Genomic DNA, 26,847 nt, shown 5'->3' with positions numbered 1-26,847 from the left:
TGTCTGTGTCTGTGTCTAGTCCTCAAACTTGACTGACACTGGAATCACCTGAGGAGGTTTTAACGCTCCATAAATTCCGATTTACTTGCCTGGTAGATCGCATGAGCATCAGGATCTTTAAAAGCTCGTGATTGCCCTGGTTGGTTTGGCTCAGTGGGTAGAGTGTGGGTAGAGTGGACCGAAGGGTCCCAGGTTCGACTCCGGTCAAGGGCATGTACCTCGGTTGCAAGCTCCTCCTGCCTGGGCCCTGGGCCCTAGTCAGGGTGCGTGCAGGAGGCAACCAATCAGTGTTTCTCACATCGATGTGTCTCTCTGTCTTTCCCTCTCTCTTCCACACTAAGAATCAATGGAAAATATCCTTGGGTGAGGATTTAAAAAAAAAAAGCTCCCAGAGATTATAACACGCAGCCCAGTTTGAGAACCACTGATGCATACCAATATCGCTGGATCCTAACAAAACTAGTTTAAGGGACTAAGAGACCTGTCCCACATTCCTGGGGTAGGCAATGGCGGCGCTAGGGCTAGAACCAGTAGTTGCCAAGGAACCGCATTCGAGTAGAAAGCCAGGGGCAGGAGAGAGCTGGGGCCTCACCTTGCAGCAGTAGTGCCTGCAGCAGAGAGAGGGCAAGTCGTCATCCGGCTCCAGGGGGCTGACACAGACAGGGCAGTGGTCGGGGCGTGTAGGGGCAGCCTGGGGCTGGGGCACCCGCAGCCCAGCTGCCAGCAGCAGTGGCTGGGGGTTATCACTGTAGCTCTGCAGCAGCTGCTCGGCACTCCAGTGGGCATGAGCCAAAAGGTGCTGAGCTACATCTGGCTCCAGGTTCAGCGTCTCCTGCACCTGCCGCACCGTCTGCTCCATCAACCCTTCCACCTCCTGGGGGCTCATGGTGCGGCCTGCAGGCAGCTGAAGGGATGCCAGGGCGGCCACAGCTTCTGGGCTTGGGGGGCAGAGAAGAGTCAGTGGTCAGTCTCCCGGTCCTGCTTATACACGCTACTAACTGAACCCCACCTTGTCCCCCAGCTCCCTGCTTACACACCCGTCACACTTGCTTAACCAGCCAGAGAAGAACCCCCAAACCAACTGTCACAGCAGGCTCCTCCACAGAAGGAGGATGTCAAAATGACTGCGGCACCACAGGAATCGAGTGGGTGGGGGTCAGGATGCTAACTGACCTACAGTAGATGGGACAGTCCCACTGTAGGTCCCACCCAAATGCTACCAGCATGTCTGGTGAGAAAGAGTGTGGTCTGTGGAGCAGCAGCACAGGTATCAGAGGCAGCTCTACCGAAGCAGGATCTGCATTTTAACAAGATCCCAGGTGATGTATGCGCATGTGAAAGGTGGAGAAATATTCTAGTCTAGAGAACTCACTCTATACCCAATGTAAATAACAGGCATTGAAGAGGTGCCCTAAAAACTTCTGGTGGATTGGATCTGATGCAGAAGTTTCATCCACTTATGGGACAGCTATGGCAAATTCCTCCAGAACAGGCTTCCCATTGTGGTTTGTATATTTCACTGAGCAGAGTACATAGCACTCAATACATATTGCATATTTCATCTTTGCTTAGATGAGACATATATAAAGGAGCTCACATGGGTGGGTCCCTTGCTAAGGGCTGACTCTAGGAGGAGGGGGACAGATTAGAAAGGAAAAGAAGGGGTGAAGGCACTGGGAGGAGGAATGAGGACGATCGAATGGGGGAAAATACAGGGAGAGGGAAAAGGGGTTAGACCAGCGATGGCGAACCTATGACACGCGTGTCAGAGGTGACACGCGAACTCATTTTTTTGGTTGATTTTTCTTTGTTAAATGGCACTTAAATATATAAAATAAATACCAAAAATATAAGTCTTTGTTTTACTATGGTTGCAAATATCAAAAAATTTCTATATGTGACACGGCACCAGAGTTAAGTTAGGGTTCTTCAAAATGCTGACACGCCGAGTTCAAAAGGTTCGCCATCACTGGGTTAGACAAAGAAATGACGTGCGTTTCCACCAGGGAACCTGGCCCCTCCCAAGTTATTGAGGTGCCATCTGTCATGGGGAGCCCGTCTTTCTCTACTGCTTGCAGCCCCTGCAGGGGGTGGGGCTGGGGATGGCTACCTGGGCTTGGAGGCCCCGGTGGTTCGGCTGCCACAGAAGGGGATCTCTGCCTGGCCCCGGCAGGGCCCCGTGGGCTCTGGGCTGGCGTACAGCAGCATCTGGGGCCAGTCATCACGCTGTTTCACGTAGCCCTGGCCCAGGAGGTGCAGGATGCAAAGAGAAGACATCGGTGCTGGTACAGGCCACGCCCCCGGCAAACAGTGCGGCCCAGGCTCCCGGGAGGGTTTGGGCCCTTCTGCCAGGCCTCCAGCACCTGGATGGGAGGAGGAAACAGGCAGGCCGTGTGACCTAGAGGAGCAGCCTGTCTAGGCTCGATGCCCAGCTGTTCCACTTACTAGCTGTGTGACAACGGATAACTTACTAACCCCCTCATGCCTCATTTTTCTTACCTGTCAAATGAAAAGGACGATAATAATAATAATAATACTGCCTATCTCACAGAGTTGTTGTGCGGATTAAATGACTTAAAAATGCAAACTCTTAGTTAGGACCTGGCACAGGGTAAACACTCATGTCCTGTCTCTACTTGCGGTCTACCGGCCCCATCAGGGACAGAAAACCCAGACAGAAATGTCACCCTGGGAGGGCTCACACTGACAGTTTACCCTGCCTTGGGGTGACCTCTGGCTCTAACCTCCAACCCCAAGCACAGCTTCCTCCTCCCTCCCCTAACTTCAGGGCCCCCTGTCTGCCTACCAGACAAACCAGCTGATCGATGTGGAGGCCCTCCTCCCCGTGGGCTTTGAGGATACGGACAAGAAGACAGCTCAAGAGGTTCCTCTTCTGTTCCAGGGTTCGGCCCTCATCCTTCTTTACATCCAGGTACTTCTGGGGAGGTATCAGCCACAGGGCCTCCCCGCAGGGCCGGAGCGCAGGCTCACGCACTCGCAGCACACCTGGAACTCACCGCCAGTTAGTGCCCGGGGAGGGGGAGGGGCAGAAAGGGGACCCGTTCTCCTTCCCTACCACACTACCCGCCCTGGGGGCCCCACACCCTAGGAGCAGAGTCTCGGGCCAGCCCCACTGACCTACCCCCCTGTGGAAAGTCCTGACCCTCACGCAGGGTCAAAGGGCCATTCTCAGAGGTGAGGGGCAGGAGTGCCTGGAGCAGTAGCTGTGGGGTGAGGTCAGAATTCTTCAGCAAGGTTTCTACTGACACCTCCTGGTGAGGAGAAACAGGGACAGTCAGAAGTGGGCAGAAAGGATGGGAGGAGGAACAGAGTTTAGAACAGGGGCAGACAAGGGGGGAAAGAAGACAGAGAGGCCGAGGAGCTGAGGCACCTCTGTCTGGTTGAAATTCAACAGCAGCCACATCTGCACAGTGGACACATGCAGGGTCTGGTCCCCAAACTGCAGCTCAGCCCGGCCCAGCCACGTCCACTGCAGCCGCCGATGTGGTCCCCGGACTGGATGGTTCTGGCCTGGGAGCATGTCGAGGAGAAGGGTGGAGACACCGAACAGGGAAAAGGCGGTTAGGCGCTGAGGCGAGGGTCACTGTTAGTTAGGTTTGCTCCTGCTAGTCTCTCAGGCCCCAGCATTACAGCCTCCGGAGAGCAGCCTCCCTGGCAAGTCAGGCATCTGGGAGCCCCCCCGCCCCCCCCGTACCCCACCCTGCACGAGACAGGCTCCATGGAAGAAACACCAGAGACCTGGGCTTTGCCCTTAAGGAGCGGACAGATCCTCTAGGCTGGGTCTCTTGCCCTGTGTCCAGCTCGGGCAAGGCGAGCCTGGCAAGTGCGTTCAGACTGGAGAGCAAGGACGCTGTCAAAGGGAGAGTTTCAAACGGAGCCACCTGAGAGGTCACTCTGGCTACGATGGGACAGTTTGGACGACAAAAGAATGACACCCGCGATGGATTGAAACACATGAAATTTTTTTAAATCCATGAATTCACAATGATGTGTTTTTTTTTAGGAGACTTCATTGGGCATCTTTAGAGGATGCCAGAGAACCAACACATTATTTTGAAAACTGGTTCAAAATAAAGGGGAGGAGAGAGTCAAGCCTCTCCTGTGTCAACGGTACTTGAAGGGAACTAAAACGCTGATGAGAAAAGTTTCTCTGTACAGAGAAAGCATTCCAGCAAATACACGAGGAAGGAATGAGAGAACTAGAATGTCACCAGTCCGTAACCCCCAGTGAGATGGTCAACCTACGCAATGGTAACGAATGACCGTCTAGTGGAAAGCTGATGGGAAACCATATGCAATGTGTACATCAGACTAACAACACTGACACCCACTGATCCACCTCAGCACAGAAAGACAGCCAGACGTAACACGCCTCCTGGAGAAGGACGCAACACCACCCATGGAGTGTTCCTGCCCAGGAAATCCAACTCAAAGCGGAATGAGCTTCTATAGCTAATGATCAGTTTTCAGGAAATAAAGGAGACAGAGGAGCATGCTAGAGGACACCTGGTGGATACAATCGGCAAAATCCAGCCTGTCAACAACTCGGAAAACAACCCAGTTTCCCCCACAAACAATCGCAAAAGGGGTAGGAAAAAAAAAGGGAGACAGGAACCCATAGATTGAGGGAGATGAAAAATAGAACTACATCAAGTGCAATACATGGGCTTGGTTTAGGCCCTCAATAAACAAAAACACCTAATTTTAAACACTTTGACAATTACATAAACATGAACACTAAATGTATATTTGATATTAGGAATTGTTAATTTCTAAAGGTTTGATAATGTAGTATCCTTACCTTTAAAAAGAGAGTCCTTATCTTTTCAATTTCAGGGCTATATGGGGCGTGCAGGAGGCAGCCAATCAATGGTTTTCTCCCATCATTGATGTTGCTATCTCTCTCTCCCTCTTTCTTTCTCTCTCACATCAATAAAAATATATTTAAAAAATAAATAAATAAAAAAGATCTAAAAGAATTATCCATCCAAACAAAAAGTAGAAGGATAAAAAAAGATGTACTAGAAAGACAGTAACCAAGGAAAGCTGGTATACTATTAATACCAGGTAAAAATGGACTTTAAGAGCTTTACTAGAAGGTCACTCCATAATGACAAGATCTAATTAACCATGAAGATTCTATACCTGCATAGCCCATTATGATAGCCAGTAGCCACATGAGGCTACTTAAATTTAAACTGGTTAAAGTAAATAAAATTAAATATTCAGTCACCCAGCCGACTAGTCATATTTCAAGCACTCAATAGCCACAGATGTCTATCTTACTGAACAGTGCAGAACGTTTCTATCCTTGCAGAAAGTTCTGTTAGCAGCACTGTTAAATAATTTAAAGTTGTATATAATATCAGTCAAAATATATAAAGGGAAATTTACATACTTAATTTAGAAATTCACTATCATAATGGTAGATTAGAGCACACCTCTCTCAGTAATAGATCAAGCAGATAAAAATAAGGTTATAGAAAGTGTGAACAATACAATGAACAAGGTCAATTTAGTGAAATATGTATAATCTTGTATCCAGCAACAGAAAAACACACATTCTTCTTAATCACACATGGGAAACTTATAAAATTTGACCATCTACTTGGCCACAAAGGAAGTCTCCATAAATGGCAAAGATTCAGTATCACAGAAACCATGTTCTTTGGCCACAATGGAATGAAGGTTGAAATCTAAAACAAAAAGAACACTAAACAGCCCCGGCCAGGTGGCTCAGTTGGTTGGAGCATCGTCCAGTACACCAAAAAAAAAAAGAACACTAAACAAACAAAACAAAAATCTGCTTGGAAATTTTAAAATCTACCTCTAGAAAACTAATAAGTTAAAGAAAAAATAATAAAAATTAGAAAATTCTCTGAACAATGAAAATATTACATAATAAGAACTTGATTCAACATCCCAAATGTCCATCAGCAGCAGAAAGGGTAAATATATTCCTACAATGGACTATGACTCAGCAATACAAAAGAACACAGTAATGACACAACTGACAACCTGGATCACTCCCACAGACATTAAGTTGAGAGAAGGAAATTAGATACAGCAGAATATATATTCTCTGACTCCAATTATATGATGTTCATATACAGGCAAAAATCTATGGTGACAAAGGGAAGAACAACAGTTTCCCTTGGAAGAAGATACTGACTAGAAAGGAGACATGAAGGAGATGAAGGAGGGAGCGTGCTGGGTGCTGGGAGTATTCTGCATCTTGAGCTGGGGGTGGTTAAGGAAATGCATATGGATACAAAATTCATTAAGTCACAATTAAGATGTGTGCGCTTTACTGACTACTAATTATACCTTAATAAGAAATAGTTCATATAAAATAAACAAATCCACCCTAGCTGGTTTGGCTTTGTGGTTAGAGCACTGGCCCCCGGACTGAATGGCTGAGGGTTGGATTCCAGTCAAGAGACATACCTTGGTTGCAGACTTGGTCCCCAGCCCTGGTCAAGACATATGTGGGAGGCAACCAATCGATGTGTCTCTCTCACATTGATATTTCTCTCTCTCTCTCTTTCCCCTTCCCTTATACTCTCTCTCTCTAAAAATCAACGGATACTCTTTCTCTCTAAAAATCAACGGAAAAAATATCCTGGAGTGAGTATTAACAACAACAAAAAAATATAGATCTTACAGAATGAATAGCCTTAAATACTTATATTTAAAAAGAAGTCTGAAAAGACTAGCATGCAACTTGAAGTTAGAAAAAGGAAAATAGAACCAATTCATAGAGTTGAAGGAAATGAGAAATTAATGAAAATCGAACCCACACTTCCTCACCCTTCCCTAGGAGACTGCTGTTGCTAGAGAATGTTTCTTCCTATCTATGCATTCCTGTCCAAAGGTCACCTCCTCTTCCTCTCTTGCCACCCCAAACCTCACCCCGATATCCAACTGCCTGTCCCATCTCCTCACTCTGGCTGTAGAAACTGGAGAAGCGGTCAAGGGCATCACAGAGTCCTGTGGGAAGGCACTTCCTGGGATGGTACAGGTAGCAGAGTGGGGAGACGGGCCAGCAGCGTGGTGACAGGACCAGTATAGAAACTGTTGGACCTGGGTCCTCGAGAAATAATTCTTTCCCGGACTCCGCTTCTTCCTCTTCCTCCTGAGAGAGAGAAGAATTTCAAGGGCTCCTGGCCTCCCTTCTTTCCTCTCCTGTTCTCCCGCTCTCCTCCCTTGCTCTTACCTCCTCTTCTTCTAGGCCCTGCTCTTCCTCATCCTCCTGCTCCAAGAGCAGCCTGTCGAGCTGCTGGAGCTGAAAGAGGTGGAACTGGCACTGCAGCCGCTCGGAGGCGCTCAGGCTCTGCAGCATCTGCTGGGGGAGGCGGTGGGGGAAGCAGGAACCGATCTGCTCCAGCACGGCCCCCTCCAGCCAGCTGGAGCCCAGGCTCAGGAGACGGTCCGCCATGTAGTGCCTGCAGCACACACAGCCCAGGCCCGGCCTCAGTGTGGGCACTCGGCACATAGGTCCCTCTGTGGCAGCCAACCTGGGTCACAGCCCTACCGCACCTCTTCCTTCCCACCAATGCCATGGCCATCCCTGGATCTTAATCTCTTCTCCCCACTGCCCCCCTTCATCTTCCCTCTAAGACTCAATCTCTGTCCTCTCTGCACTCTAGGCCTCCCATCCCCTACTCTGTCGACCGTCACTCACTGGTAAAAGTGCTCAAAAGTGGTGGCCAGCTCCAGGCCAGAAAGGACCATGATGGGCTCCAGGTGCCGCTGAAGTTGCCCCAGCATGTCTGCTCCAGGGGTTCCGCCAACCAGGCAGCCCTGGATCTGCTGGTCGATGTGCCTGGCAAACTGCTCACTCATCTGGGGCAATGGAAAGGGCACTGGTGAAGCAGGAAGAGGGAGTGGAGGAGAGTGGGGAGTGAAAGGAGATGAGAGGGCGGAGAGGGGTGAGCCTTGCATGAGCTTACGCCCCGCCGACTGCGAGGCTGGTGGTACTCACGTGAGTAGCCGTGAGGAAGGACTGCTGCAGCAAGGCGCCTGAGAAGCCACTGTGCAGGGCCAGCGTGAAGGCTGCCCGAGGCCCAAAGAGCTCTGAGCCTGCTCTCTGCAAGTGCTCATAGAGTGCACAGTAACGAGGCACGAAGTCTGGGGCCCTCCAGGCTGCAGCCAGGAACCTGCTGACCTGAGGAGAAAGAGCAAGAAATGTAAAAAGGAAGTCCCAGTATGCGGCCAGCCTCACAGGCCCCCCTCCGCAGAGTTCAGCTTGCTTCTGCCCACCTGCTCCTGCACCACGCTCAGCCAGCACTGCGTCATGTTCCTCAGGCTGCTGCTCGGGAGAACAGGTGAAGGCCCAGGGCTCCGATCCTGACCCTTACTGTTCCTGCTGGCTGTAGAGACACCGGGCAAAGTAAGGAGTTTCATCTCAGCCTCCGGTGAGTCTCGGGGTCTTGGGTACTGACCCCTGGAAATGCCCACAGCAAAGCAGTGAGGAAGAGTAACACCCATGAGGGGAGGACCCAGGTTCTCAGCTCGGCCGCCCCGGCGGGGACTTACGGGGCTGCGTGGATGGCTCAGGAGAAGGCCCCGGAGGAGGCTCCACATGCACCAGCAAGTGGCAAAGGCGACGGACTCGAGAGGCAAAGGATGCTGCTCGACTCAGGGGGTTCCGAGAGCTCTCCCTCTGCTCTAAGTACTGACCCAGCAGCCATCCCAGGGAGCTCGCACCTTCCGCGTCTAAAAGAAGATGGGTCAGGAACAGGTCCCCACGGGAAATGGGGCAACAGACGCCCGGGAGGAGAAGGAGTTGTACAAAAAGGTTTGGGGGCCAGCACAGCCCTCGCCCCCCTCCCACCACGGGTTGCTTCAGCTGGAGTCTGGGGATATGGTAACAGATTGGGGGTGGGGTGGAGGGAAGATTCAAATACCAGAGTCTCAGGGAGCAGTCTGTGGAGGAAGGAAAGGAACACTGAGGTGACAGGCCTTCGGGGATAAAGACAGGAACCAAGAGAACCAAGAGCATTAACCCAGGCGGTGCCTGGGAATGGGGACAGGAGCTGGTTAGTGGGCCGGGGTCGGGATGGTTACCGGGGCAGGTGATGTTCTGCACCAGGGGGCTGACCAGGGCCTCCCAGCAGGTCTTGCCCAGCGCTCGGGCGGCCTCATCATCAGGGAGGAAGCGATCAGCAAAATTCTGTTCATGGCGCAAAACCTTGTTCAGTCTGGGGATAAAAGGTGTGTGGTCCAGGATTAAAGGCACACATTTCCTTGTGGCTCCACTCGAGTCAGTCAACTCCTGATCACCCCGTGCTCAGTCCGCCCCCAGCTCTTCCCTGGCACGTACTTCTCACCTGTGTTCACTTCCCTTGTGTCCTGGCCACTGCTTTACCTTTCAGACTCCCCAGCATCTCCCCTTCAGTGTCCTGCTCCCTTACCCACCTCCCCCGGCCTCACCCACCTGGGGCAGAGCTGGAGGAGGCGCTTGCGGTCCTCTGCTATGTCCCGGCTCCAGGCTTGCGCCCGGATTGTGTAGAAGAGACATGTACGGCGACACAGCTGCTCTCGGAACAGTGGCCAGAAAGTGGGCTTGGGGCCCAGGACCTCCACACCCCGAACCCGGGTGTCGATGCCGCCCTGTAACATGCACACACTTATCTGTCACCCAAGTCACCAAGCACTACCAAAGCCTGGCCTCACCCCTGAGTTCCCTGGAGCGACTCAAGACAGTCCTGCATCTCTGGGACCCAGCAGGGTCCTGGGCCATCCCCAGGCAGACTGAGGAGAAGCGCTGGTCCGAGCCTGGCCCCCAAATGCAGTAACCCAGTCACTATGGAAACCCCGTGCTACCTCTCGATCCCCAGACCCCCGCCTCTGCCCCTGCCCTACCTGCTGGCAGCGCTTTATGCGGATCTGGATGATGGGCCAGAAGCGGTTCAAGTTCTCCAGGAGGACCACCCGGCTGGCGGAGGGCACCACATTCACCTGGCGGGCAGGGGAGAAGAGGGAGGGCTGTCACCTCCGAGGCAGGGCTGGCAGGACTGCGGACAGCAACCAAGTCTGTGATGGTGTGTGCCCATCACTGCTCCTGCACAGAACCCATGGACCCACTCGGATCCACATCCGTAATTCCACTCCCTGCTCACGAGGAGGAAGGGATATGGAATTCCCCAGGGGTGGGCCCTTCTGATAAGGCCCTGGGACAAACAGAAGGATGGGGAGTAAGGTGCGGGGGGGTCACGGGGGTCCCCACCATGTTGAGCTCAGTGCTGATGCAGCTGGTGCTGTCACCCCCATACACCACCACCCTGGCCGGCATGTAACTGGAGTCCTCACTGGCCACCAGCAGAGTCAGCTGCCTGGGAGAGGAGAGAGGGATCAGTCAGAGTCAGGACTCTGAGCTTAGCTCACAACTCCAACCCACCACTTCCTCGTCAGACTCCTGTCCTCTGCTTAAGCATCAGTCCTCCCTAGACGGTCTGCTTTTGCCTTTATCTTCCCCCAAGTGGCTTCCAGCTCATACTTTCCACTGAAAATTGCCCAATGACTCCAAATCCACATCTCTACCCTACACTCCTCTCCTGAGCTTTCCTGCTGTGTGTCCCACAGGCATTTCCGTGTCATGCCTCAAGGTGGAAGGCACCTCAAGGTCAACAGGCCCAAGTGGAACTATCATGTCTTCAGAAACCTTCTCTCTCCTGGGAAAGAAAACTGCCACACACACACACACACACACACACACACACACACCCAGTGCCACAACCGGACACTGTCACTGTGACCCTCCCTCTTCTGCTTCCCTCTCAGGCCCACGGCCAGTCCCTGACTCCACTGAACACGTCCCAGCCCATCACCTCCTGGCGATTCCCATTCCCTCTGCCTAACTGAAGACAGCCATCACTTTTCAGCTAGACCACTGCATACACCTTTCAACTCCCATATGCCAGAGTGAGTGTTCTAAATTTAAACATCCAGTTCTGTCTCTTCCCTTCTTAAAACCCTTCAGTGGCTCCCCCACGTTGCAGAATAAAGCTCACACAACTCTTTGTGATCTGGCTCAGCCTACTTTTCTGGCTTCATCTCCTGCTGCTTCACTACACATAACCTTCATTCCAACCAAATACATTTACTTAAAGCTCCCCACATACACCACTGTTTCTTACTCCCATTTTGCTCACATGCTGTCCCTCTGCCTAGAATATCCACTGCCCTCTGTTTATCTCGCCATTTTCTGCTTCAAAACTCAGCTCAGTCCACCCCTCCTTCTGGAAGCCTTCTCCGACCCTCGGCTGGGCTGGTGGCCCAGTGCACACGTCGACCATGTTCTCACTCTATGCTCTCAGTCGACCTGGTTCCCCAACTAGACTGCATGTGCTCTGATGACAGGTCCCGTATCTTGTCCTTGTAGCTCCAGACCATTGCACAGTGCCTGGCACAGAGTATACGTTAAACAAATGCCCACAGAAAGAGAGGCTGATCTCCTTCAACACCAAGCACAGGAAGTAACATCTGTACCTGCTGGGGACACGTCACCAGGCTCGGGGGGGAGGGGGGTCTCTGTACCTATGTGACTACTATTCACTGCACAAAATGGGTTTGAGTGTGTCCCTCAGGGATTTCAGACAGGGCGGTGCATGCGGGTGTATGCGCACCTAACAAGAATACCACGGCGCATGTGCACGGTGATGGAGTGGGAGCCGGTGCTGCCGTTGGACTCCCAGTAGGTCTTGGGGTTGCGGTCCGTCAGCTTGCTGGCCCGGTGCGGGTTGGAGGACACCTCCACCTTCTCCCAGCACTTGTCCTCCTTCACTTCCACACTGGAGCCTGGGCGGTGGGAGGGGTGCGGTCACAGCCTGGTTAGTTGAGAGAAAAAGGCAAGGCACTGAGAGCAGAAGAGATGGAAGAACAGATGCTGGGGTGGGAGCCAGGAGAAGGCAGAGGGGGCACGAACCCTGGCAGAGATGCCTGAGGAACACGTCAAAGAAGGGGATGTTGATGGGCTGGTGGGTTCGTCTGTGGTCTTCGATCTGGCCCAGCACCATCTGCAGCCGAAACGTGAGAGAGAAAGGGAAGGGGGAGAGGGGAAAACACAGAAAAACAAAGTAAAAGACATATGTGAGAAAGAGTCAAAGGGCAACAGATACTCAACCCACTTCTCCCCAGATTTTGGAAGAACAGGAGCCGGTGAGGTAAAGGTTGGGAAACAAATGCCCCAGGTTTGCTATGACTCATGTCAAACAGGGATGCCAAAGGGGGACACACTGAATCCCCTTCCCCTGCTTCTGCCTTCCCCCTCCCTTCGCTCTGCACCCACGAGCCTGCCGACCTGAATGCAGCCAGCCAGGATGCTGGAGGTGAGGCTGCTGTAGAGCTGGGCGTGCTTCTCGCAGTCAATCAGCAGGTCGCGAAGCTCGCCGGCCAGCAGCACCAGCGCCGAGTGCTTGTCCACCACTTTGCAGAGGGCCTCCTTGGCTCCCAGGCAGCACAGCACCACCGCATAGTCCTTGTGCGCCGAGGCCAGGCGGTGCAGGAAGCGGAGCAGCTCCTGAACAATCTGCGCCCGGAGCCAGAGAGTGACGTGTGGGAAACAAGGCCAGGTCACATTAGGGGGGGTTAGTACAGGGAAGGTCCTGGCTGAGATCCTGGAGCAACTCAGAAGCCCAGGGAAAGGAGAGTACCAAAGGCAGGAACGGAATACCGGGGGCTGGGAGTCCAGAGGGAGCTGGCAGGAGCTGGGCACACCTCCCCAGGCCTCTTCCTGCCAGGGCCAAGCTATCTCAGCAGCCACCTCGGTGCCCGAGCCTCTCACACCCTGAAGGGTGGGGAGCAGGAATGTTTGGGTTGGTAAATGTGGGCTTCTCTTTAACCCAGAATCTAAATCTGGGTGCAGCCAAAAGCTTATACAGGCACATCTCATTTTATTGCGTTTAGCTTTATGGGGCTTGACAGATGTTGCATTTTTAACAAATTAAAGGCAAGGCCCTCCACCAGCAAAAAAATTACAATTCGCTTTATTGCGATATTCGCTTCACTGTAGTGGTCTAGCACCAAACCCACGGTATCTGGGACGTACACCTCCATTTCAAAGGCCCAGTTCTGGAGACTCTTAGGTGGCATTAGCTTCTCCTTCGTACCCACCCCTCCCAGTGTCCAGCCCCTCCAGAAAGGCTGTGCTGTCCCTCCAGAAGGAGCCGGGGCCCGAGGCTGCCTTTCCCTCCCCCACCCTTGCCACGTCTCTGGTACCTCAGAGTCACTACTGGGGCTACTCAGGCAGTTGAGGCAGGGCTCCAAGACCTCATGCCAGGGGAGGGCCATTGCCTCAGAGTAATCCAGCAGCCGGGTCATGACCCTGGTGAGGGGATGGAAACAAGTGAAGTCCCTACAGTCTGCCAGCGGCCCTCGCCACCAACGCACGGGCCTGGACAGGTCCCTCACCCCAGCGCAGTCAGCAGCAGGGTTTTGTTGGGCCCGGGGGCATCCAGAGTCCGCAGCAACAGGAGGAAGGGCTGGGCCTCCTCCTGGAGGCGCTTGAGGAGGGGCCTCAGGGCCCCCCCAGGGTCCCCCTCACGGCACAGCACACGCTCCAAGTCCAGGAGGAGTTCTGCAGATGGGCCTCCAACCAGGGACCGGATCAGCAGCTCGGGGGACCCATCCTGGCCCTGGGCACCGGGGGGCTCCAGTGTTGCTGCCCAGACACACGGGAGGAAGAAAATACATACAAAGAGGATTCATACAAGTTGGCCAAACCGAGAAATGGGCAGGTCCTGAAAATCACCCCCAGATTTCCCTCCCATTCGGAGGTGCCTGCAGATTTTACAAAACTATAGCGAATTTTCTTTTCTGGCCCCAAATATATACCTAGCTACATCTGAAGAAACGTCTAGAAAGGCAAACACTGTCACATTTACCGTTTTTAGTCTCCTATATCATACAATTACATTTATGATTAAACGTGAACTATGTGTCACATATGCCAGTAAACGTTAGCTGGTATAAGAGCACCCAGCACTAACCTAGCCCGGGGGCTTCAGACAGACACGCTAACAGACACTGCGTATTTCACTCGCCCCCACACTTCTGGGTTTTCACCTGTTTGTTAAACACAAAGGGTTTCCTCCCTACGACATCAGTTTCTAGTCATCAACTTTCTGTACTGTAAATTACAATTTCACCAAAAAAGGCCTCTCTATAAATTACTTCCACCAACCTTTTGGTGTCCAGTAAGACTGGACCAAACCCAGACCACACCAATGGCATCCTCACACGCCGGAAGCCATTCAGAGAAGGCAATTTCCTTGTCCCCAGTCTAGGAATCCTCCCCTCTTGGCAGGAAGTTCTACCTGAGACCTAACTTGAGCACCAAAGCCTCACTCACTTCCTGAAGGCCCCCTGTGTCCCTCTAGTAAGGTCTGAGGACGCCAGTGGCAGCTTCCTGGCCACCGGCGGGCCCTGCCTGGCTCCTCAGCAGAACCACCTCCCCACAATGGTACCTGTGCGCTCAGGACTGCCCGGCGGCTCCGAGTAGCGGTTGAGGAGCATCATGAGGATGGTGCGTGTGGTGGGCATGGGGTCCGTCCCCAGGGCGATCCCCGAGTGCCTAAACAAGGTGTCTCTCAGCTCTCGGGTGATAATCTGGTCTCCCAGAGTGTGGTGGTTGCACAAAAGCAGGCTGAGCAGGATCAGGCCATTTCTCACTGCAGAGGAGCACCTGGGAGGAGAGAGGTGGCCCGGGAAGAAATTGACCGAGTGAACACAACAGAAACAGGAAGAAATACACCGGGGAGAAGCCCAGCATCTGGGGAGGAATGGGCTTCAGGGGTCCTCGGCCTCAGGTCACTCCTCCCAATCCCAAGAAGGAAGGAATAGTCGGGGTGTCTCTGCTCGCTGGGCGTCACCCTGCCCTCAATCACTTGGCCTTTCCCCCAACGACAGTTAGAGAGGGCCGCTAAAGTTTCACCCAGAGGTACAAACAAGGGAGTTTCTGAGGGGCAGATGAGACGTGGGTAGAGCAGTGGTGACTGGGGCACAGCGGGAGTTTGAGGTTCGGAGGGTGAGGCCCTGACCCCTCAGTGTTCAGCATCAAGATCACCGCGGCGGGGATGGTGAGGAGCAGGCTGTCCGAGCCCGGGCGGGTGGCTGAGTCGATGCTGGCGAAGATCTCTCTGGTCATCTGCACATCGAACAACGGGTGGACAGAATCTTGGCTAGTAAAGAAATCGAAGTTCTCCGAGGAACTGGCAATGGCCAGCATCTTCAGTGCCTGCAAGAGGGATGTGGAAGCAGAGTTAGGAGTGAGCAGAGCCACCGGCAGAGGAAGGAGAGAGCCAGGCCATCCTTCTACATCTCAAACTTTGGGGGAGCAGAGTAAGAGATGGAAATGGAAAAGGCACTGATGGGACATTCAATGCTAAAAAACAAAAACAAAAAAGACAAAATAAAGCAAAGAACTCTAAGGCTCAATGGTGGTAATATGAGTCCAGTTTCTCTCTACCAGCACCAAGGCTAACTGGTGGGATGGCTGCCCCCTCCCGTAGCTTCGCCTCAGAATGGAGCCCTTTCACAGCACTTAGTTGTCTGCAAAAGCTTTCCTTGAAGTTGTTTCCTTCTTGCTTGACCGCTCTTGCGTTTGCGAAACGTCTCTTCCCTTGACGTCCATAACTTCCTGTCTGCCGTGTTGTTCTCCCTCCCTGGTGTTCCTCTGCCTAGTCCTTACACATGGAGTTCCTGTCCCCCTTCTCTTCTCACTCTGCATGCCCTCCCTAGGCAACCAGGGCCACGCCCATAGCTTCAGTTACCACTTAGATGCCAACACTCCCAAACCTGTGTCCCCTGGCCTCCAAAACCCAGTGTCCCACCCTCCTCAACAAGGCTACTTGGGCTTTCTCCCTGGCAGAGTAGTTGTAGTTATAGGAAAAAATACTTGCAATGGGCAAACTTGTTTGCTGGTACTATACAAAAAAAATAAAGATGGACACTCTACCACTGGAGTGGAGAAGGTCTCTCCTGGGGAAAGAGTTGGCTCCTGAGAAGAAACCCTCTAGGAATTAGACATAATTCCCAGGATAATCGCCCTCCTGAGACCTGGGCCCTCAGAGCAAGTGCTGCCTCATCATAAGGCTTTCTGCCTTGGGCTGCCCCACTCTCTCCCAATTAGCTGAATTCTGTAGACCTTATGTTAGATACAAAATGATGCAATTTTGTTACAGGGCAAGAGGCAAATGCTGTATTTTGGTCATGCAACTTGAAAAGGTCAGGGAATTCTATGAGCAGACATGGCCTAGACCCGTGGTCGGCAAACTGCGGCTCGAGAGCCACATGCGGCTCTTTGGCCCCTTGAGTGTGGCTCTTCCTAAGCCTTAGGAGTACCCTAAATAAGTTAATAACAATGTACCTACCTATATAGTTTAAGTTTAAAAAATTTGGCTCTCAAAAGAAATTTCAATCGTTGTACTGTTGATATCTGGCTCTGTTGACTAATGAGTTTGCCGACCACCGGCCTAGACGATGAATGCTTGGCTGCTCTTGGGAGAAGCAGCACGCAGTAGGCCCACAGAGAAGAGAGCCTCCCGGCCTCTCCCTGGGACAGCCTGCTCCAGGGGGATCTGTGCTCCTGTCCACACTTTGCCTTTGTACTTGGAAAGCATTCTCATACCTGAGGCCTCCCTGTCCCCCTCCAGGACCCTCAGCCTATACAGAGCACACCCTGCCGCATCCTGCCAGCCAGCACGAACGCCTGGATCATTCTGGAAGCCAATTCTCTTAAGCTCCCCTGGACGAGGGCCTCCCTTCTCCATTTTCTGGTCCCAGGGTGGCAAGACAATGGCAATGTTGGCTTTGTTTTACACACACATGGGAAGGGGTGTTTTCTGTGTAAGGGTAAAAACTCAGATCAAAGGGTAAAAACCTACTCTGTCACATCTAGAAAATTAGTCTTTAACCAGACACCTACTTGTAACTAAAAAGGCATGGAAAATTCAACATACCTAAAAACTCAACTCCTGACCTTCTCCCCACCCCTCTTCCTCCTCCAACATTCTTCCACCTAGTAAATGGCCACCTCATCCATCTGCTGCTCAACTGCAAACTTGCAGTCATTCTTAGAGACATCTTTCTCCCTTTCTTCAAGCTGCACTCTATCTCCAAGACTGTCCAGCTGGAACTCTTGAATCCATCTGCATCTTTTGGTCCCAAGGTCTCCCCCGTGATCTAAATCACCACAGTACCTCCCCGAGGTCAGCAGTCCCCCACCCCGCCCATCTCACCCATCACGCACTCCCAGTCCACTCACCGCCAGCCCTGCCTGCTGCACCAAGACAGAAGTCTTGTATTCCTGCATGCAAACCAGCACAGCGTAGATGCCACCCTCCCTGGCAAAGAGGGGGCGCCATTCATGCTTGGTCATGAGCAAGTACAGGAGGCGCAGGGCCAGCACCACCACCATCTTCTCTCCCACCTGGTTGGTCAGCAGCTCCACCAGTGTCTTCACTAGCTTCTCTCTGGGAGGAGAGAAATTGGAGTTTCCCACCCCAAGAGTCAGGCCTGACTCCCCGCCTAACCCTATACACCGAGTTCCAGTCCCTCACCCCTTACCCTTTCCCACCTGCTCTCCTTGCCTCGGCCTCACTCCTGATGCCCCCTCCACGGCAGTCTAACTGCTGCTGGTTCCTCACTTCATGAAGGAGTCAGCAGAACAAACTGGTTACAAACTCTGACTCATCTTTTCAAATAAGTCTATAAATTCAATGAAATTCTAACCAAAATGCCTAAAAAGTTCATTTTTTTAAACATGATAGGCAGATTCAGGCCCAGGAAGGGAAATATGCAGCAATAGTCAAAAAATGTTTGGAAAGGAAGAATAGACTTGCCTACTAGTTATCAAAGTATAAATATAAAGTTCTAATAATTAAAACTCTGGAGATAATACAGGGTAGTCAAACAGATCAACAGATGAGAAGAGAGACAAGGGCCGCATCCCAGCCAGAAAGGACAGGAAGGACCATGCGAAACATGACGTGGAGACACCTGGCTATCCATCTGGAAAAAATAAAGCTGGAACTCCGCTTCACTTCATTTGCAAAAATAAATAGCAAACATTTTAAAATAAATATAAAAGTCAAAATCGTGGATATTTTTAGAATATATATGGACATATATTTTTGTTAATTTTGGTTCATCTTTACCCGAGGACATTTTTTTCCATTCATTTTTTTAGCTTTTTAAAAAATTGATTTCAGAGAGGAAGGGAGAGGGAGAGAGAGATAAAAAACATCAATAATGAAAGAGAATCATTGATCGGCTGCCTCCTGCACACCCCCCAAGCATGTGCCCTGATTGGTATCGAACCCTGACCTCCTGGTTGACAGGTCGACGCTCAACCAGCTCAACCACTGAGCCAAGTCAGCTGGCTCCACTGATTTTTAAAGAGAGTGGAGGGATGCCGAAACCGGTTTGGCTCAGTGGATAGAGCGTCGGCTTGCGGACTGAAAGGTCCCGGGTTCGATTCCGATCAAGGGCATGTACCTGGGTTGCGGGCACATCCCCAGTAGGAGATGTGCAGGAGGCAGCTGATCAATGTTCCTCTCTCATCGATGTTTCTAACTCTCTATCTCTCTCCCTTCCTCTCTGTAGAAAATCAATAAAATATATTTAAAAAAAAAAAAGAGAGTGGAGGGAGGAAGGGAGAAGGGAGAGAGGAAGAGAGAGAAGAGAGGAGAGAGAGAGAGAGAGAGAGAGAGAGAGAGAGAGAGAGAGAGAAAGAGAGAGAGGGAGAAATATCAATGTGAGAGAGACACACAGATTGGATGCCTCCCGCCGGAGACTCTTCGGTGCGTGGGCCCATACTCTAACCACTGAGCACACTGGCCAGGGCGGGAAATATTTTTGTAATCCTGAAATAGGATAGCCCCTCTTAAGTAGGACTTAAAATCTAGAAGCCAAAAAAAAAAGTTGAAAAATATAGCAACACTACAATCTAAAACTTGAGCACAATGAAAGGCACTATCCACAAAGTTAAGAGATAAGCAACAAGAGTCAGAGAGAGGGTCCAGTGGAAATGCTATCGTAAGGGAAGGAAGAAGTACCCCCCGAGTCCCTAGATCACAGTGACCATCACAAGAGGGGAAAAACCAGGAATGACATCTTCCTCCACAGGGACAGAGATGCATATTGAGGAGGTAGTCTATGAACTACAGTGGGGCCTTGACTTACGAGTGTCCCGACTAACGAGTTTTTTGAGATACCAGCTGTCTCTCAGCCCATTTTTTGCATTGAGTTGACAGAGTAATTTGAGGTAACGAGCTCCTTAACGAGCTCGGTCTCGGAAGGAATTAAACTCGTAAGTCAGGGCCCCACTGTATGGAGTTAAGAAACACAAAAGGAGAAATTCTGGAAAAAGAAGGCAAATAAAGGAACTGGGGAAGTCCTGTTTTTATCTGTCTTTTCTCATGCTCTCTGCATAAAGGTTTTCAGATGATTTTTACCTTCATAATTTTCCCATTTTCTTACAGTGAGCATGAATCATTTTATATTGAGGAAATAGTTATGATTTTGAAAAAAAGGCAAGCAAGATATTTGAAACATAAGTAACAGATTAATATCCAGAATGTCTATAAGTCAATAAGAAAAAGACCCAGTAAGAAAATGGGCAAAGGGTAAAAACAGAATATTTAGCCCGGCCAGCATGGCTCAGTGGGTGAGCATCAAACTGTGAATCAAGATGTAATGGTTTGATTCCCAGCCAGGGCACTGGGTTGCGGGCTCTATCCCCAGTGTGGGGTGTGCAGGAGGCAGCCAATCAATGATTCTCTCTTATTGATGTTTCTGTCTCTCTCTCTCCCTTCCTCTCTGAAATAAAAAATATATATATTAAAAACAAAGAAACAAACAAAAAACACAATATTTATAGAAGAAACACAACAAATGAGTGCAAATATACCTAACTTCACTAGAACTAAGAAATTAAAACAAGGAGATACCAATCATTTTAAATTCTGCCAATCAGACAGATTCTTAAAATATGCTAATATCCAGTGTTGGCAGACATGAGGGAAACTGATCCATTAGAACACTGTATTTGAACTTGGACATAATCGTACTGCAGAATCCTATGTAGAGTGAAAATATTGAGGCAGCTCTATGCGTACTGACATGGAGAGCCCTGTTAGACATACTGAGTGTGGGAGAAAAGCTGCAGAAACATGTAGCGTGATTACATATATTAAGACACAAACTTGGGAAATGTTCTAGATCTAAACACACCAACAAATGTAAAACTAGAGAAGGTCAGAAGGATACACATCCGAATGACAGTGGTGAAAAGAAATTAGCTTTTCATTCTATGTTCTTTTATGGTCTTCAGATCTTTTAAAATGAGAATGTATTTGTATATTATTTACATAATTAAGGGGTATTAAAAACCCATTTCAAAATAGAAAGTAGGGAGGTAGGAAAAAAGAAGGGAAAAGAAAAGAAAAAAAAACTCAAGTTCTGGAGCCAAAAGTTCCTAGGTTTGAATCCGAGCTCTGCTTTCTGTCAAACTCTGGGCAAGTTGGTTAAACTCCCTAAGCCTCGGTCTCCTCACCCATACAATGGGATGAGAATAGGAGTGAATCTTCCTCAGATGATAGGAGGACTTAATGAGAGAATGCAAGCAAGACGTTAAAGCCCCAAAAATAAATGCTCTGACAGTATTAGCCTCAGTGATATTCCATCCTCCTGCTCTGCTGCTCTTCAGACTGACCCTCCTTTCACCCTCCGCCTAATTCTTAATCTCACAGATCCTTCCCTACTCCCCTCCCCCTCACCCCACCAGCTTAAACCAAACCCTTCCCTCTCCACCATTCCAACCTCAGGGATCTGTCAGGACGGACCAGAGGGTGGTCCCGCTCCGTGACCTCCTCCACAGCCTGAGAGAGGGCATCGAGGCTCGACAGCTGCAGGTGTGTGTCCACGCTGGACATCTGCACAGAAGCCACAACAGCCGCCACTTGCTGATCCAGGGAGCTGCGTGGACCTGGACCCCGCAAGGCTCTAGCCATTTCTGAAATTGATGAGGGAAAGGCAGTGGCTTAAAAAAACATGGCACCTCCACGTTAGAAGTCCTTAAAGGTCAAGCCCAGTTTTCCTACTGACATCCTTTATAATCCTCTCTAATAAAGAACTAATATGCTAATTAGACCAAATAGCAGAACAATGAAGTCGTGGCTGTGAGAGCCGAGCCCCTTGCACAAATTTTGTGCATCAGGCCTCTAGTTTTAATATATTATTCATCATTCTAGCTTGCATTCAGAACATATCCAATGCTGTGAAAAGCATTTAATAGTCAAACATTGCCCTAGCTCAATGGTCGGCAAACTCATTAGACAACAGAGCCAAATATCAACAGTGCAACGATTGAAATTTCTTTTGAGAGCCAAATTTTTTAAACTTAAACTATATAGGTAGGTACATTGTTAACTTAATTAGGGTACTCCTAAGGCTTAGGAAGAGCCACACTCAAGGGGCCAAAGAGCCGCATGTGGCTCGCGAGCTGCAGTTTGCTGACCACTGCCCTAGCTGGTTTGGCTCAGTGGATAGAGCGTCAGACTGAGGACTGAAGGGTCCCAGGTTCAATTCTGGTCAAGGGCACATGCCTGGTTTGCGGGCTCGATCCCCAGTAGGGGGCGCGCAGGAGGCAGCCGGTCAATGATTCTCTCATCATTGCTGTTTCTCTCTATCCCTCTCCCTTCCTCTCTGAAATCAATAAAAAAATATATATATTTTAAAAAAGAAAAATAGTCAAACATTGAAGACAAAGATTCCCTGGAAAATGGGCCCTCCTTTTCCAGGGATACTAAAGAAAGGGAGCTGTGATTGATTAGATACAATCAAGGCCAAAGGAAAATTGACATATGCTTCCAAATCATTTTCCTGTGCAAACGTGGCCTTTTTTTTTTTCTTTTCTTTTTTTATATATTTTTATTGATTTCAGAGAGGAAGGAAGAGAGAGAGAGATAGAAACATCAATGATGAGAGAGAATCATTGATTGGCTGCCTCCTGGATGCCCCCCACTGGGGATTGAGCCCGCAACCCGGGCATGTGCCCTTGACCGGAATCGAACCTGGGACCCTTCAGTCCGCAGGCCGACGCTCTATCCACCAAGCCAAACCGGCTAGGGCACCTCTTTTTTCTTTAAATCCTCACCCAAGGATATTTTTCCATTGATTTTTAGAAAGAGTGGAAGAGAGAGGGAAAGACAGAAACACTGATGTGAGAGAAACCCATCGATTGGTTACCTCCTGCATGCGCCCGACCAGGGCCCTGACCAGGGAGGAGCCTGCAACTGAGGTACATACCCTTGACTGGAATCAAACCCGGGACCTTTCAGTACGCAGGCTGACACTCTAGCCACTGAGCCAAACCAGCCAACATGACCTTTTTTTCATGTCTTTCCCTCTGACTACCCATTTCTCTGGGGACCACCCAGGACTTTTCCCAACTTTAATGCCCTCCCCTCCCGGCACATAACTCACCACTGGCTGCCTCCTTTATTTCGGGGGACAGAGCCATTCCCTCAGTCAGCAGAAGCTGGTTAAACAGCTGTGAATCACTCTGTGCCATGGGGGGCTCAGTTTTTCCCTTGGCAGCCTCTGCCTCTGCTTTGTGGGGCTCAGCCTTTGCTTTGGGGGACTCGGTCTCTTCCTCTGAGAACCTGGCCTCCTCTGGATCTGGGGTACAGGAGCGACTTCGGGAAGATGATGAGCTGCTTAGTTTATCAGGTCGCAGCCCGTACTTGGTGTAGATTTTGGAGTTGAGCAGGTCACTGAGGGTGCTCCCCTCAAACCGATTCCAGAGAACCTGCAGCAGACCTTCAGCCACCTCTCTGGGCACGGAGATCTCACCCAGGGCCTTTTCATCCAGGGTCTGTCAGCAGATGGGGGTATGTGTATCAGGGACAAGAGACACCAAGGTCCCGGGGAAGAGTGGCCGCCTCTCGCCATGCCCCGCACACCTACATACCGCACCCTCACAGCATCTGTCTCCTCCCACAGCAGCACCCCTCATCATCTCTAACCTACGCACCAGCCTCCTCCTAAGCACTCCTGTATCTAGAATTCCCTTGGACAACCCCACTTCTAACCCCACTACAAACCCCCTAGGTGTCTCAGGCCCGTAATACCTCATCCAGGTTCTCCCGAAGATTCTGAAAAATTGGCTGCTGCTCACATACGTCCAACTTCTTGATGAAGAAGAGCAGTTCCCACCACTCAGCCTGGGTCAGGTATCCCAACTTCTCATTCTTCTGAGGCTCAGGCTGGAGATATGGCAAAGAGTAGAGCCCATCCACAGGCTTCCAGTCCCAGGAGGGAAGTGCTGAGGACACAGGCGAAGGGTCTCAGCACCCGCCAGGAACAGAGTGGATTTCTGAATCTCTGGGGCAGCTGCGGATCAGGAGTGGCTTCATCCCAGCCACTCCTCCTCTGTTCAGGGACACAAGGTCCATGTCCCCTCTAAGACTCACCTGTGCCCAACACAGTGGGCCCTGCCCCCTTCTCCACAGCTGCTGAAGCTGCACCCACAGCAGCTTCCTCCGGGCCCAGGATCTCTAGCATGTGCCAGTGCACCCAGTAGGTGCGACCCATCGCCTGCCAGAAGACCTGGTATGGAGCAAGACAGAGGGAAGGAGAATAGAGAGGGCTCACCATCTGAGTCCTGGGTTGTGCAGGCTTGAGGGGGCATGCTGGGCCAAGACTGGGGGCACACAGCCCTCAGATACACACCTGGCTAGGCTTGGGAAATCCTCCGGATAGCCAAAGGCTCCCTTTCCCTGTCAGAGGAGGCCCTGCCTCTCATCTCTCCCTAACCTTGATGGCCTCTGCTTCTACACGCCCTCCCAGCCAACTACACCGGCAAGGGGCAGGGGTGTCTGGATATATGGGGTTCTGCTTCCTGGGTGTGAGTCTCTCCTTGACCTCATAGCCCATCTACTCCCGCCGGATTTTCTCAGGCCCCCGAAAGCCCACCTTCAATTGCTGATCCCCTTTAACCAGTCTAGTTCCCTTGGGAGTTTTCTCCTTGGGTGGCCTGCCAGCTCCTGCACGGAAGCCCCAGCTATGCGCCACCCAAAAAGATCCCCATCAGGGTCCCACCGCCATGCGCTCGCTCACCTGCACAGGGGGCACGCCATTGTTGCTCTGCCGGAACTCGCCCTCTTCCCCAGCACTGACCTCCTCGTAATCATCCAGCATCCGCACGCGCATCCCGGGCACCAGTGTCTGCTGCACGTATTCGCCATAGCCACTACGGCTAGAGAACTCATAACGCTGGCGGAAGGCCCGTTCTTGCTTTCTGGGGGCGGTAACCATGGTGGGGAGTAAACCGCTGGGGCCTGAAATGCAGGGCTGAAAGATGGACCGGGCCGGCCGGGGAGGCGACATGCCCCTTTCGCCGAGGTTCTGGGCCCAGCCCATGCTCCGCACCAGCTCTGAGATGAGGCTGCCCACAGCCATACTGAACTCCAGCTCCCGCTGCCCCCGGCTTTTCTCCTCCCCTGGGGGCAGGGAGCCTCGGTCTCCAGCCCCGGGCTCTGGACTGTTATTCAGCTGATCCAGCAAGGAAGTGACACACAGGTAGCGTTTCACCAGGGAGAAGAGCAGCTTTCCTGGGATCTGTAGGGAACAGTCTGTGGTGTGGGTTCATCTCCCAGCTTTAGCCCCTGCCCTTCCCCCTCAATAGCATCCTCTACAGAAAAACATAAAGGCCTCATCCTCATACCTATAGTTCTCAAACTGTGATTTATATGAGAAACACCCAAGAGGTGTCTTAAAACACAGATTCCTGAGTTCTACTCTCAGGAGTTCTGAGTTGGGAGGGGGCATGAACCTTCGTTTTAACAATCTCCCAGGTGGCTCTGCTGCTGAGGCAGTCCTGACCCACACTGTCAGAAACGATGCCCAAGGCCTACAACAGCATGTGCCCCACAGCCTGGGGCCGGCTGAGTACCTGAGGCAGATGAATGCCCTCAAAGGCCATGCAGTGCTCCTCAGAGGATGTGGTCTCTGCAAACAGCTCCAGCAAAGTATAGCGGCTGTCAAAGTCCATGTGCTGCTCGATGCCATCTTGCTGGCTCAGTGACAGAAGGACGTGAGCCCGACTCCCTGTAATCCACACCCAATCCGTATCCTCTCCTCAATCCCCGATACTTCCCCTTTGTCTCTCCTAGACTCTCCATCCCCTACCCGAGGTCGTCACTTCTTTGTGGCTGAGGCTCACGGTAAGATATACATTTTACGTGGCAGCCTGATGTAGGCGTAGATGTCTATAACTGAAACATACACTCAACTCCAAAACGTAACTGAACTGCTACAAAACTTACCTTAAATGCTAATACTAATATTTTAACATTTTTTTAAAATGTTGGTTATAACCCACCAAACTGGTTTTACAACTAGGCGCCACCCAAGACAGAGGGAAGAAGAATAGAGAGGATTCACCAACTAATCAATCTCAACCCACAGTTTAAAAATATAAACCTACCCTATTCTCCTCTTTGTCACTGCACTGAGAATGAACAAACAAACCCGTTCCTATCATTGTATCCTATATAGATTAATCAGTAGTAGCCTATTCAGCTATAGTTTTCCTTTGCATTGAGTTGGTGTTAGAGTTGGGAAATCCTTCTTCTTCCTGTTCTTACTCCTTGTGGCCCCATTCTCTTGCCTTCCTCCCCTGGCTGTCTCTTACCGGCATCGTGGGCTGCCAGAGCCTGCAGCAACTTGCCCGCACTCCGCCGGATCTGAGGCTCGGGGTTGCACAGCATGTGCATGAGCAGGTCCAGGGCTCCCGTCTCCCTGAAGACCCCAGTGAGGGGCCCGATGCTGGCGTAGGCACTGAGCACGTGGATGGTGTGGAGCACAGCGGCCGTGAGGCTCGAGGTCCCACCTTCCGCCAGCTGCCTGGCAGCCCTCTGCACCAGCGCCCGGACATCAGCTTCCATCTCTCCCATTGCCACGTCATCCAGGCCTCCTGGGTCTCGGGGAAAGCTTCCTGAACCCCCCGCTGGCTCACGCTGAGGTCCTTTAGCTAGTGCCCACTCGCCCAGCAGCCTGGGGCAGTTGGCATAGACCTCGGGGGCTGACAGCCACATGAGGATGTGCTCTGCCTTGCCCTCTTCCACATCCACTCTGCCCACTTCCCCACACTTCAGGACACTCCATCGGATCAGGTATTCAGGACGTCCGTCGTGCCCAGGACGCTGTCGAATAAGTTCTTCGGGATATGCCTGCAGCCGAGGCCCCAAGGGCACCATGAGGTCCCCAGTGCGCCGTTCCCCCACCATCCTGACCTCCTGGGACACACAAGCAGAAAGATAAAGGTAATATGGAATAAGGGGAAAGACTACACGGAGGGGGTAGAATCTTGAGACACAGATAGGGTGGGTGGTGACTGGTAGGTTGCATGATGGAATTTAGGGGCCAAGTAGAAAGGCCAAGAATAGCATGAAATAAATAACTTGAACATACTCTGGGATATATACAAGAAGGAAGAATGGAGTGAAAACAGCTAAGGGTAAAACAAAGAGGTTTAAGAAATGGAAGAGGTTATGAGATGAGAACAGGCAAGGTAACAAAAAGAGGTGACAGTTAAGCAGGACAATCTGGGCGGAACAGCAGGGTGTCTGAGGGATCCAGATCAGGACTCAGAAGAATGACAAGGATGAGCACGAAGGACAGCAGCATGGGAGACTGTGGGGCCAGAACAAGTGAGGAAAGTCAGGTGGGGAGGGGTGAGCCGGGGGCGGGGGGTGGTGGTATAAATGACAGGGTAGCGCTGGAAGGTGGATATAAAGGAGTGGGCCATGGCAGCTATAG

At 51.2% G+C, this 26,847-nt stretch overlaps 1 protein-coding gene across 1 annotated transcript in view; it reads right to left on the bottom strand.

The window, feature by feature from the left end:
* The window catches only part of CUL9 (cullin 9), a 36,441-nt gene that overhangs the window by 8,563 nt on the left and 1,031 nt on the right, over window positions 1-26,847 (bottom strand). The window contains 32 exon segments of the mRNA XM_006100602.3: window positions 593-938; window positions 2,111-2,265; window positions 2,267-2,305; window positions 2,307-2,363; window positions 2,807-3,006; window positions 3,143-3,272; window positions 3,392-3,531; window positions 6,967-7,156; window positions 7,238-7,466; window positions 7,706-7,866; window positions 8,006-8,188; window positions 8,284-8,393; window positions 8,560-8,739; window positions 9,091-9,224; window positions 9,461-9,636; window positions 9,889-9,984; window positions 10,253-10,358; window positions 11,652-11,823; window positions 11,951-12,041; window positions 12,326-12,553; window positions 13,243-13,348; window positions 13,435-13,684; window positions 14,490-14,707; window positions 15,063-15,259; window positions 17,288-17,495; window positions 20,845-21,037; window positions 22,510-22,900; window positions 23,157-23,350; window positions 23,499-23,634; window positions 24,145-24,645; window positions 24,980-25,134; window positions 25,721-26,324. Coding sequence (XP_006100664.1) covers window positions 593-938; window positions 2,111-2,265; window positions 2,267-2,305; window positions 2,307-2,363; window positions 2,807-3,006; window positions 3,143-3,272; window positions 3,392-3,531; window positions 6,967-7,156; window positions 7,238-7,466; window positions 7,706-7,866; window positions 8,006-8,188; window positions 8,284-8,393; window positions 8,560-8,739; window positions 9,091-9,224; window positions 9,461-9,636; window positions 9,889-9,984; window positions 10,253-10,358; window positions 11,652-11,823; window positions 11,951-12,041; window positions 12,326-12,553; window positions 13,243-13,348; window positions 13,435-13,684; window positions 14,490-14,707; window positions 15,063-15,259; window positions 17,288-17,495; window positions 20,845-21,037; window positions 22,510-22,900; window positions 23,157-23,350; window positions 23,499-23,634; window positions 24,145-24,645; window positions 24,980-25,134; window positions 25,721-26,324 — 6,276 coding nt within the window.

The sequence above is a fragment of the Myotis lucifugus genome, unplaced genomic scaffold (assembly GCF_000147115.1).
Source record: "Myotis lucifugus unplaced genomic scaffold, Myoluc2.0 scaffold_318, whole genome shotgun sequence".
NCBI lineage: Eukaryota > Metazoa > Chordata > Mammalia > Chiroptera > Vespertilionidae > Myotis > Myotis lucifugus.
The sequence above is the reverse complement of the archived record's forward strand: the minus strand, read 5'-3'. Positions and strand labels throughout refer to the sequence as shown.